The following is a 13,823-nucleotide window of genomic DNA, read 5'->3' on the forward strand; positions in this document are numbered from 1 at the left end:
CTTGTTTTTAAATACTTTTGATTGATTGTCATTAAGGTATTTCTGATACATACACATTACATAACCATATTATGATTATTTATGCTTTTATAAATTAGTTTTAACTTTTTTTTTTTTCTTTTACATAGAGTCTCCAATGAAGTATTACCCCACAAAGTGACTAAGTACATTATTTATGAAGATAAACTGCTGGATCTTTTTAGAAGATGCCCTGTCTGCACCCGGAGTTTGGCTGTTTCACAAACAACCATTGGGACACTTCTCCGTGGAGTTTTGTAGCTGATTTGTTTTTTAATTGTGTAGTGTTTAACTCCAGTTAAAAATGCTTCTTTATAATTCATTTTTATTTTATTTTTATATTATAAAAAATATATATATATTCAAAAATGCAGTGGGGGAAGGAAACCTCTGTATGGTCCTTCTTCAGGAAACTCTTCCCTGATCCATGTCACAGCGTATGAAGGTATGACCACCCGAACGTATTGGCCAAGGCACCCCCAACACCACCTAACGACATTGCGATATGCAAGGTGTCTATAAGTGCTGAAAGAGAGGTGGTGCACATGTATGTTGAAGTGGAGGGTAAAAAATTTTTTTTTTTTTTTTTTTTTTTTTTTTATATAAAATTTAGCCGTTCTTCTCTTTTGTGGAGATTGTGTGTTTTTTCAGGGTTCGTACAAGGTGCTTAAAATGTTTGAAGTACTTGAATTTGACTTGAAATTTATGATTTATGAAATGGAACTTAAATTATTGAAAGACAATATATGTGAAATTAGTGTTTAATTTGATTGATAAAGCAATCTTTTCACATAAATTTATATCTTTTATCAGATAGGCTGAAGCTTTAGAGCCATTTTGCATGGCTATGAGTGTGATATTGTTCATAAATATCCAAGTATATGATACAGCTTTAATTCTTCAGGTCAATCATATTCATGAGGTGGAAAATCTGTTTGAATGCGATATCTTTGTCATATTAACCTTTCAACGGTTAAAGTTTCCACAGTCATTGCATCTGCTGCACTTTATTTTGTACCTTTTGTTTAATTTGTTTATTTTTGTTTACCTATTTACCTTATCTGTATGAACCCTGGTTTTGTGTACAGTACTTATTAAATTAATTAACTGGACTTAACACTCTGGTCTTGTCATATTTCATAGCTATACCTTGGGTATCTCCCTGACAGTGAGCTGCAGTGCCCACAGGTGCACCTGTTGAGACAGAATGATTTGTAATTGTAGAGGGAGACTTGAAATCTCTGTTTTTCGCTTAATTATTAACACTAAATCATACCAAAATTAACCTAAATGCTTGTTTTTTTAATTTTTGATAGTTTGTTAGCATTTGCTATGAGCATTAGCCTAATTTAGCCATAATGCTAATGTTTTACCACTCAGACACTGTTCCTTGCGCATTCTCCCTTGCGCGGCTGCTTCACTAGCATCGGCGGATGTTAAAGGTGCTCTAAGTGATGTTGAGTGACGTCACTTCTTGTTGACGTTCGAAGTTATCAAGCAAAACGGAGGCTAGCCAGACCCTCCCTCCTCCTCATCTTCGCACTAACCCCCCAAACCACACCCCCAAATCCTTCTTGTCGGTTATTGGCTGGAACAGTTTGTTATGTTTCTTGGCGCGGGTTAGCCCAGTTTGTTTTTGTTGCCGTTTGTGGAGCCTGGGCTGTCTACAGAGACCGCGTTTTTTACAGTGTGTTCAGGGGACAGGCGGCTAGCGGATAGTGAGGAGATGTTTGCTGTACGTGACAAAAAAATGTTGGGCCTTAAAAAATGCGTGACATCGCTTAGAGCACCTTTAAGACCGCAGTTTGAGCCAGCGGCTCGAATTGATATGGCTCTGGCGTCTGGCCCTGTGTCCACAGACAATTCACCCTCCTCCACCTCAGGTGAAGGTGGGGGAGAAAAGTCCTCGACTTCAGACGACAGCTCTGTTGCAAAGCTACTTGCGTCACTCCAGTCACTCTCCATCTTTGCGAGTCTGACAGGAGCTGTCAATTAATCCGTAACTGCGGGTCTCAGGTGCACGCCCCCAACTCAGCCCCGCCCTCGGTTCGTCCCCTCTATCTCCGCTGGGGTCTGCCCACTTTTCCAGCATTTTTCAAATATTGCCAGTGGGTGGAGTCAGGCTATGACCAGGGGTTTAGTTACCCTTTAAGACAAGTCATTTCACTCAGCGGCCATCTCTGAAACGCCTCTCGGGCATGCAAGTGCAGCTCCTATCTCTTTGAATGGGGAAACATCAAATTCTTGAAAACTGTTCGCCAAGCTTACGATTAAATTCCATACTTGCAATCACCAATGAAATCTGACAACAACTGACTCATAAATTTTGTTTCTAAACTGAATCATCAACTAATAGAACTAATCAACTAAATCAACTAATCATGACAGAAACGTAATTTTTCAGCTGGACCAAGCTAATGCGCATGCTCAGTGGAAGCACGCATCTGACTGTTTCTATAGGAACCGGAGCTTCTAACGGCAGCTGCAGTGACGCGATGACTTTATCAACCTGCGATTGGCTCTTAGGCGGGACTTATTCTGCCATATTGAGCATTACGCTTTTCCCCATTCAAAACAATAGGCTTGTTTGAGATGAGCAAAATCTGCGCAGAACCGATCACCGGTGATCAAACAAGCTTAATATGAATGACACATCTTGGGTTTTTCTATAGTCTTTGGCGTGGCCTTGGATGGCCACATGCCCAGTGCATTATGGGTGTTGAAGTTTGAAGCAAAAGAGAAAAGACAACAGCCCTTTCTCTGTTTTCTCTTGTCAGGTAGCACCAATATAATTTTTTCCCACCTTTCTACCACATAGCCAGCCAAGTTTTATTTTGTTATTTACTTTTGTTAAGACAACAAAACCCTTGACGTAATATTCCAATTTTAAAGCCGCAGCAGTGATGTATGAACTTGTGGTTACTGGGTTCATTTGAATATAGCCAGTCTCTTACAACATCTCACACTGTTTGAGTTGAGCACCAATGCACTTCTTTTGTTCTTTGTTATGACAAAGTGTGGGAAGCAAATTTAAGTAATAGGTTTGGTACCACAGTTAAAGTAGTTAAAGTAAGTTTATACCCTTAGATGTTGCTGAGTTCTTACTGATTTTCATATGTATATTCATATTTCAATCCAAATCTGTAGAATCAGAAGAAGGACTGGATGAAGACCTGAAGGCCGGAGAGACACAGATAAATCAAACTGAACTTTCTGAACAGGAGAAAGGGAGGGACAACTCAGAGAAACCTGAAGTCACTGCTGCTGCAACAGAAGAAGAAAAGAATGAAGAAAAAGAGACTGTTGTAGTTGTGGACGTTGAACAAGGTTTATCTGCAATGCATGGCAATGAAAACAAGACCGTTTCTGTTCAGGACACCTCAGAAAAGACTAATCTAATGGCTGATGTTGAAGATGTGACCGTTTCTGTGGTAGATGGCATTGTTTCAGCTCTGTGAGACAGACAGGAAATGGAGATATGGGTGTGTTGTTCAGGTCAATGATGTCACTTCCTGTATCATAGCTTGTTTGCTGACTTCTAATGGTTTGCAATGACTGTGACTGAATTCTGACAGTAGATTTTATCGAAACTCATTTGAAATATATATATATATAAAAATGTCTTGTTCAACTTCATGCATGAATCTTTCTGTGTTTGTTGTGGGGTTGTGTATATGGTTGTGTGTCCAGGAGAGAACGAGTGTGAGATCAGTGTTGTGGTTTGACAAAAATTAGATGCGTGGTCGTTTGGGGGGGGTTCTCTGGGGGATGTTCAGAGAAAATCTGAGAGCTTGAGTATCTCATGCGTGTGAACGGTTATGATGTGGGAGTAAAGCAGAGTTCAGATTCTCAGCAGATGCTCAGAAATGAAGTGTTCCTCCAGACTCCTGTGTGGGTTCCTCATGTCATGCCTTTGTTTCAGAGGTAAGTGCCGCTCAAAACACCTTCCTGAATGGAAAACCAGCACAGACTTTCAAGGATACTATTCGACATTAGTGCAAAATAAAGTTAATCAAATGTTTGTAGAGCTGTGAGATAATGCTGCCATCCTGCATTCAGCTGGAGATTTATTTTGTGGATATATTGCACTATTTTAATAAACGCTTACAATTTAATAAACACTTATTTATCATGTATTGATGTCACATTGTAGCTCTGTATAGAATAATCCTTTGTGTAACTTTTTATCTGATTTGTTATATGCCTTTGATATTTACAAATTAACGTGCATATTTTTTATGTTGATTTTAAATGTACTTTTTAAGAGGTAGAGCTGTATAGGCGTGAGGAAGGAGGAATATTTATACATTTAAATTGCAGTAAGACATTTTTAAAACTTACTAAGTCGCTCAGTAACATTTGCAGGCGTTATAAACAACAAGCAGTCCATGTTTGGATATTTACAGTTCAATTCACAATGTATTTGTATCAAGTATAACTTTTCACAAAGCGTCGTTTCAACGCAGCTTTACAGAAAATGCATGTTTCCACGTTACAGTCAGTGCTGGGTAGATTACTTACAAATTGTAGTCCATTACTGAATGCAAACTACATAATAATTGTAGTTAGTAACATAATCCATTACATTACGCATTTTGGGTAATATAATCGGACTAGTTTTTGATTACTCTTAGATTACTTTTGATACAATGTGTTTACAACATTGATTTGAATGGTATAATCTTGTACCATATTGATAAAAAAATACAAGAGAAAGAAAATTTATTCCATTTTTATTATCAACAAAATGGAGCGCATTAAACATTACAGTACGCCAGGGTTTGGGAATGAATATAAGTATAATATAAATTTTCTATATAATTATAGTCACTTGACTAATGGCCGGTCTGTGTGTGCAATTCCACAAAACCTCTGAGAAAAGAACATTTTAAAAATAAAAAAGGAAGAATTCTGAATAATTAATTGCCATTTTGTGAATATTAAGTAATAATGTCAATAAAGTAGCAAATTCTGATTATGAGTATTTTAAAATGTAATATAATCTAATTACAAGTAATTCAATTTTAGAATCTGATTACGTAATCCAGATTACAAATAATCAGTTACATACCTGGTTACAATTAAGAGTAATCCGTTATCATGTGACTGTCAAAGAAATGTCCATATTGTAGAAATGTACAGTTCTAAGATAACACAAATCATGAAGTTAGCTAACATCACGTATTCATTTAACCAGAAAAAAAAATTGCAAAGATTACATGTTGCGATCATAATGATTACAATATATGGAAAATATGGCAGATATGAGCTGATATATTTAGACCGAAATGAGTTGTATGGGTTTGTTTTATGTTTATTGATGAATCGCCTACATAAAGTAATTATGTGTCATATATTATCATCTATATATAGCACATAATGGTACTTATGCTAAAACTTTAGCAAAATGTAAAACTTTACAACACACAACAGAAAAAGAAACATAAGCAAGTTTCTTGGAAATGTCTTTAAGGATTTGTCAATGTTCGCAAAAAGCATTGGACGAGTAGAGACTTTTAATTAGTTGTTTCATAACTATCAAACATTATGCAAGACATTAATTAAAATAAAAAATATTGTATATGTTGTATATGTTCTTTTCTCTTTTCCACTTTTTTTTTTTTATCAGTGGCTTTACACCATTATCATCTTTTAAAAAAATGTTTTGTCTAATTAAAGACGTGTTTCCACTGGTCTTCAAATCCAATTTAGCAAAATAAAATTCTACATGACGGACAGGATTGCATCCTGGAAAAATATTCTATTTACATTTTTTATTATTATTATTATTATTATTATTATTTTACATTTTTAGATATGAAGTTACACTTTTTTATGGTTCCTGTTTTATAAGGTTAAGATTATTTATTGCTAACAGATTCAAGTCTGAGTAATGGAGAAGTCCCTAAAGATACAAACTACATCAAGAACAACAGCCAGAAACATTCATGTCTTTCTCGTTTGCTGTTGTTTCTCAGTCACAGGTTCAAGTGAGGAGCTGACTGTGAATCAGAGCCCATCTAACATCACTGTGACTGAGGGAGATTCTGCTCATATCACCTGCTGCTGGATGAAAATACCCGGACATAAAGTTGCTTGGTACATCAACGAGACCAAACTTTCAGGAGTAAAGGATGAACTCCAAGAGCATCAAACACAGAACTGTTCAACTCTCCACCTCACAAACATACTTAAGAATCATACAGGTCGTTATGTTTGTGAAGTGACTCAAGACATTCCAGTCCTGCTTCGGGTAAACGGAACTGGAACAGATCTATCTGTCAGGGTCAGACAACTACAGAATACAACGACTGGTAAGATTTTACCATCACAATATAATTTTTTTCAACACATTCAATACAGTCAAAGACTAGAAGACCACCATTATTAAACTCATTCAATATTTGATCTAATTCAGTCTATTTCTTCTGTTGAAGATCCTCCCTCGCCTCAAACAACCTGGACTATAGAGCTTACAACCACAACAGCAGAATCCATCTCATCAGGTCCCATCCTGCCGCTGTCCCTGGCCGCTGCCATCGTCCTGGTGACCCTCTGCGTGACCTTCAGTCTGTGCAAGATGAGGAACTCCTGTAAAAAATCAGGTACACTTCATTTAAATACTGAGACTCATTACACTCTTGGAAGAAAAGGCTCTATATACAGTAGAACCTTGAAGGAATCAGTCAGGCGCTTCATATTTAGGGATCATTTTGTGAATTTAGTTTTAATTATTTATTTTTAATTACTTTGATTACATTTAATTTCTTCACTAGAAGAAATGGAAATAACCCTTAAATAAACAATAAAGTATAATGCAATCATTTAAGACATTTCTCCTTTTGGCATAAAGGGATTAAGTCATGAACCATCGGGTTCTTGATAGAACCCACTGAAGATTTTTTGAAGAGTGTACTGGCGTGTTTGTATGTATGTTGAAGGCATGTGCGCTGCATTCCTTTATCGTCTGCTGCGCATTGACTGTACTTCTGTTTTTCCTGCAAAGCTGAGATATTAAATGTTCATTAATAGTTTTTTGACACCACTTATACTCAGTCCACTGCTGAACTCACAACCAGTGTCCATATATTATTGATTTAAAGGAAGGATTGGACATTTTCTTCAGCTGACTAAACAACAGCACGCTGTCATGCAAAAATCCAGACACTCTTACTGACTAACTGAGCAGTGTATGATGCAAGTGCATGTAATATGAAAAGTAATGTAGCCTATGTCAGAAAGTTGCTGTGTGAGCAGGTCTTTTGTGTCAAAGCTTATCAGAGTTTGTAACGGTGCGGCCCCTCCGCACAGGAAGAGCAACTGTTGAGCTTACTCAAACACACACTTAACACACACTTTTTTTTTATATATATAAAAATAAATGTTACATTGTTCTCAAATGGTGAGTTGCAACCCCCAAACAGCAAGGAAAATAATGATGTAAGCAACAAAATAATAATGATAATAATAATGATCATACTCAATTCTATATCATTTGGTTGGTTGTATGGATGATATTATTTCAGTATTTAGCATCAGTGTTTGTTCCATGTGTTTGGCTGATAGTTGGATGTTTATGCATTTACAAAATATTGGTACAATTTTCCTATCCAGCTAATGTCATATTATTCATTTTTATATCATTGGGCCTGTGCAGTTCATATTAATATAATTAATATTAACATATTTGATTGTAAGGACATTTCTGTTTACTTTTCTACAAGATCCAATGTAAAACCCGGTCCCTGAAGCAGGACCACTTTACTCAAGTACTCAATAGTCGCATTAGTATTTGAGTTGTGGCTCTCTCTCAGTTGTGCTGTGTTTGGCATACAGTTTTTTTTTGTAGAGTTTTTTTTGTCATCATGGACAAAGTTTGCATGCAACGACTTTAACACCCACACACACACACACATATATATATGCAATGCCACTTGCAGTATAGACAACTTTGTTGATTTATAATGGGAATAGTGTATTTATTGTTGGGTAACATTGCTTGCTTGCAGTGCAAACATGTTGTCATATCCTCTGCATAGACTTATGTGAGCAATTTGGAAAGGAGAGGTTTATAGTCATATGTGTCAGTAAATAAAATAAAAATAAAAAAGCATTACTTATTTGGGGAAGTTTGTATGGTATATCTGTTACTTATTACTTCTGATAAATAATGTAAAAAAAAATCAGTAATGGAGATTAGATCTGTCTGGAACTAAGTTTGACATGCACAAACACAGAATTAATATAAAAAAAATTATAATCATAAAAAGCTCATTTGAGTGTGAAACATGGTTATTATAGTTAACTAAAACTAAAACCACGAAAAATTGTTAATAAAGATATAAAAAAAACTTTATTTTACATTTTATTTCAGCTAGTTTCCACAGCAAATTTTCTCATTTTCATTTAGTTTAACTTGATGTACTAAAAAAAAACTATTCCTATTATTGGGTATTGGGTGAACTATCCCTTTAAATGAAACCTGAAAAAAAAAAAAAAACAAAAAAAAAACACTAACTACCATAAAAGAAATGACAAAAACAAACCACAAAATTACTAAAACTTTAACTGAAAATGTAAAATTCTAAATAGAAAATCTAATTCAGGATATCTTCCCTCAGACCGAGTGGTGATTCGCCAGACGCCACAAAGTGAGGGCGAGGAGCATGAGCACATGGAAGAGGAGGACGGCAGCACAGGCTCCTCTCGAGGATCTCTCCAATGGGTAAGTGAGATCCGGCCTCATGAGAAGTCGTAATAATACATGCAAGATGGCATAATTGTATATGTTGAGTCACGTAAAGACATACAACCATAACCTACTGTAAGTTATTTCTATAAAGCCTAAACATTACAGAAAAAAAGGAAAAAAAAACAACTATAAAAGGTGAAAAAAAGTAGTGAATAGTCATGAGAATATGTAGGACTTTGGCTCTGTTCGGAATGGATTACTAGCGTAATACATACTGCAAAGTATGTACTGTGTATTATTTTGTAAAAACACAGTGCTACAGTCAATCTTTAGCATGCTACATGTACATTGGAGTCACATGACCTCATGATGCTGCATGTCCACTAAAGTTCATTTTATTCACAATGGACATTGTTTCAAAGCAGATTATTTTTTTAAAAAATTTTATTAAAAAATTAAAATTTTGTAAGGTCTTTATTTAGATGATTAACGTCTCATCAAATAAATAGGGTTATTATGCATTTTTTCCCAATTTATTTTATTCCAATCTCTTCACTCTTCAACGTCTTTGTTATGTATCTTCCCAGACATCAACATAGTGTTGGCCCAGATCCGGGCCGTGTGAAATCCATGTGTACCGGATGTGGGCCGACACTATGTTGCTGTTTGGGTTGCTTAGTTCATCTGTCACACTGCACTGAAGTGCAATGTATTGTGGGATACAGATCCCACACAGTCCCAATCGGCACTTGACTGACCTTCAGCGCTTACAATGTCTGAAATAATGTCTGAAATTCATTCACCTGTTTAAAAGACATTGAAACAATGTCGCAATATTAGTGTTAATTCGAATGGCAAAATCGAAACAAAATTCAACAATGATTCAACCCGTAAAGAAATGTTGAAACGTCATCTGGGAGTGTGTTCTGTGTGTAATGCATCGTTTTGGCAAATGCAGGTAATTCGGGTAATATGCACACAGACAATTGCATAGTGCAAATTCCAAACATTCCCCCTAGAAAGGACACTTGACCCAAATCAACAATAACACATTGCAATACAGAGCACAATACATTCAATATCTGTGATGTGCAGATACTGGTCTCCAGCTAGATCTTAAAACATGTTTATCTCTTGAATAAGAATATATTAAAAGATGCTTTTACTCAGGATTGTTTTGCTTCTCACATTTCTGTATGATGTCATAATGTACAATCTCTGAGCAATATCTGCAATTCCACTGAGTTCTCCGAGAGCGTGCGGCGAGATCTCACTCGTGTGCATCTGAGCCTCGTTCTGTGCCAAATCTGCTCTTTTATCAGCTCTTTAAAGTCTACAGGGTTCTGATGAAACCATTCCATCCATATTTCAAGTGACACTAATGTTTGTTTCATGTTCTTTCTCTCTTTACAGTATCAAGTACCAGTTTACTGGTCTTACTTTGATCTACAGAGGGGTGCAGAAGAAAACAAGTGACCACCAGAAAGGAAAGACAAACGTGATGTTCATTGGACTGTATTTTGCAGTTTTCTTCCTTTCGTGAGAATGTCTTTGTAAATAGCAGAAACTTTTTTAATCTTCAGATACAGTGGAAACCCTTTGAGCTCTTGATCACGGTATCAGATGTTAATCTCTGTTTGTAGCAGCTCCACTGATAGATTGTTTTGTTCTTAGTTTTAGTTCTTTGTCTTTTTGGTTCCCTGAAAAAGATGTTGCAATCTGACATGGAAAACTACTTTGATACGTTCATGCCCAAACTGATGCAATTCAAAGATGTATATATTAGTACACACTGTGTCTAACCGTGTAGAAGTTTGAGTTTTATGCTGTACAGGTGTCGGCTACGCCTCTCAGCCTTCTTAGAAATGTTTCTAAGATTTGATTGACACTTTCATAATGTGGTTTCTTTTGCCATTTCAAATAAAGGTGTGTGAAAACCATTGACTGTGATACTGGTGTCATTACGTGCGAGAAAGAAAGGAGAGGGAGGTAGACGTCGAGTTTCAGGGTGGAAACTCTGGTGGTATTGACGGGTCAGTGGCAGGAAATGGAAAGTGCAGTGCATCTGGTTTCCTTCGACCTTGTTTTCAACGTGATGCACTTGCGTGCACTTCTGTTGACCAAACAAATAAAACAGGTTAAGAAATCAAGCAGAATAAATACACCAGGTTATTTCTTATATAAGAAAATATAACTGATTAGGCCTATGTCACTAAATATGTTCAGATTCTGGCTGCATTTAGAGAGAGAAAAGCTCCATAAAGTGAACTGGTCCTCGCCTTGCACAACCACATGACCTAGATTGAGTTTTTCTCTCACACATTATCTGTTTTCAAAAAAACACATTGATGACCAGAATGTGTTTCTCTTCCACTCAGGTTTGCAAACATTCTTGTGCTGGTCCATTTTGGTGTGAATGGATCTTTAGACTGATTTAGTAGATTTGCTACACCAAATAGCCAATTTTTTTTTTTTTTTATGAAAGGAAAGAGAATCAGAAAAAAAATCCTATTCTTATAGACATACACTGCCTGGCCAAAAAACAAAAGTCGCTGTTAGGATTTAAATAGGCAAACGTTTAAGAGTCTATGATTGGAAGACACATCATATGACAAAGCCAAAAAATTCTTGACCAAAAATTGATGCGCCTCTTGATGGAAATAAATGTTGTGATGTTATTTCCATCAAGAAGTGCATACATTTTGGGTCAAGATCTTGTATCGGCAATGCAAGAGTCTAGCACTCTGTAAAGTCTCCTCCAGCACATCCCAAAGACTTTCAATGAGTTTAAGATCTGAACTCAGAGGAGCCGATTCATGTGTGAAAATGATTCTTCATGTTCCTCACAACCATTCTTTCACAGTTTGAGTCTGATGAATCTTGACATTGTCATATGGTCATAATGTATCTTCCTACATGGATGTTTAAGAAATGATAAGCTACACACTCCATCAATTAGGGTTAGAAGGTCATATAACATGCTAGAAACATATTAATCACAGCAATAATGATTCAATCATAGACTCTTAAGCATTTGCCTATTTAAATCCAAACAGCCGGGCAAGTGTATAACAGTAATTATCAGGCGACATAATGGTAAACGTTCTTTGACGAAAACAACTGAGACAGCAAAGTTCGAGCACAAGTAAGGGAACACTTTAACTTTTCACTTTGTGCAGTGAACATGTCCAGTGGCATTAGCGTTGCTCATTAAAACACATATAGCCACACTGTAAAAAATTATTGTAATTTTAACGGTAAAAGACTGTAAAAATGCTACAGTGAAAAACTGTTAATTGGTTAACAGAAAGTTTCCGTACTATATACGGTAAATAACTGTGATAGATCTAACGGTACATTTAATGTAATTTTACTGTAACATACCGTTAAATTTACAGTTTTTGAAAGTGAAAAAACAACTCATTGTATCATTTACAGTGAAAAAACGTAAATTGACATTCCCACAATTCCCTGTGACACTTCACATTTGATGTATTTTTGTTGAAATAACTGTTTGTTTCTTCATAGTTTTCTTCGTTTTTTCTAATCAGTTATGTACATTAGGGGTTTATGTTACATTTAATGTTGTTAAATTAATGTTTATTGCATTTTTAAAATTTCATGTATTACCATGATGGTGTTTAATGTTTGTGTGAATGACACTGTGCAGCTTCTATATATATTAGTATTAACTCTCTTGTGGAAGAACTGCTTATGTTGAGCTTTGATTGATCATGTGACTCTCATCACTGCTGTGATTGGTGGTTATCAGTGTAAAAAACAGATATTAATACTTCAATAGGATGGTAAATTAACATTATATCATATTACCGAAATCCAATGTTAAATATACAGTTTTTTTCCGTAAAAACAATGGGAAGAAAGACCATTTTTTTACAGTATTTTTCCGTTTTTTAACAGGAATTTTCTGGCGCCCCAGCTGCCAGAAAATTTCCGTTTTTTTACGGGTTTTTTTTTTACAGTGCAGTTAAGCTAAAGTTTTCAACTTTCAGTCCTTACAGAATCCTCTGACCTCAGCAATTGTTTGTTTACAGTTGACATGAAGACTGCAGGTTTATGTGTGTCATCATTAGCTAATTAAAGGTCATGGTCTGTATAGTTGAACATTGAGGAGGGAAACCACTATGAATCGCAGCGTTTCGGTTAGCACACACATTCAAAATACACTTTTCTTTCCATTTATATGCATGCAAATGCGAGAGACTGGGAATTTAAGCTCATTTGAAGAAGTTTCACATTTCGTGAAGATCGATAAGCTATGTCACGGACGGTATGTCAGCTTAGTCACCATGAAATCAAAATTGACAGTTTTTTATGGAATATTGGAGTATTTATTATAAATGATTTATCCGTGTACATCATTATTTTAAATCGTGTTTACTGGCGCAAGGGAGGGACAAACTATGGAAGCTTGTTTCTGCCACAGAATAAAAAATAAAAAGGGTAATTGCGACTTTTTAATCTCACAATTCTGACTTTTTTTCTCACATTTGCGAGTTTGCATCTCTCAATTCTGACTTTTAATCTCAGAATTGCATGATATAAAGTCGCAATTGTGTTATAAAGTCAGAATTGTGTCATATAAAGTCGCAATTACATGTTAAAGATACAATATGTAAGAATTTTGTAAATATCCAAAAATCACTTGCACGGTGTGATATATTTGCTGCAGTTACAATATCCCAAAAGTTCCCAAAGATTTTTAATTTCAGAGAAATTCCAATTTTAAATAATGGCTCGTCCATGTTCACTTGTCGCCTGTCAATGACGTAATATCCGCATTATCCCTGGTTTCCGCTCTTACTGCCATAGTAACCATGGCGACAGACGTGGACAACTGCGTTAGCCTACGTCTAGCGGCACGCTCACGCTGTTGTTGTTTCGTTCAAACATTATGGACCATGGCAAGCAGACTTTGGGACAAAAGGAGAACTAAAACGAGGATCAATATCACCGTGGTGTTTTCGAGATGCCGAGAGCTCCTCGTCCGTGACAAACTTCGACTTGACAGAGACGCGCAAATGTAACGTTAGAGGTGAGAAAATGTGCATAAAACTAATCAATGTTATATATCTCAACATGATGAAATGTT

The 13,823-nt window shown here is 36.0% G+C and overlaps 1 protein-coding gene across 1 annotated transcript; it reads left to right on the forward strand.

The window, feature by feature from the left end:
* The first annotated feature begins 3,027 nt into the window (after window positions 1-3,027).
* Window positions 3,028-10,650, forward strand: LOC311277585 (uncharacterized protein). Its single transcript, XM_084387963.1, has 5 exons — window positions 3,028-3,942; window positions 5,997-6,332; window positions 6,456-6,623; window positions 8,640-8,743; window positions 10,124-10,650. Exons 1-5 carry the CDS (start codon window positions 3,885-3,887, stop codon window positions 10,184-10,186), a joined length of 729 nt encoding a protein of 242 aa, XP_084244089.1. The 5' UTR covers window positions 3,028-3,884; the 3' UTR covers window positions 10,187-10,650.
* The last annotated feature ends 3,173 nt before the right edge of the window (window positions 10,651-13,823 follow it).

This window comes from Rutilus rutilus (assembly GCF_951802725.1).
Source record: "Rutilus rutilus genome assembly, chromosome: 18".
Taxonomy (NCBI): domain Eukaryota; kingdom Metazoa; phylum Chordata; class Actinopteri; order Cypriniformes; family Leuciscidae; genus Rutilus; species Rutilus rutilus.

Coding starts and splice junctions, on each gene's coding strand:
- LOC311277585 (XM_084387963.1), top strand. CDS start 3,885: ATGAAGTGTTCCTCCAGACTCCTGTGTGGGTTCCTCATGTCATGCCTT. Junction 3,943..5,996: donor GTCATGCCTTTGTTTCAGAG/GTAAGTGCCGCT, acceptor GTTGTTTCTCAG/TCACAGGTTCAAGTGAGGAG. Junction 6,333..6,455: donor ACTACAGAATACAACGACTG/GTAAGATTTTAC, acceptor CTTCTGTTGAAG/ATCCTCCCTCGCCTCAAACA.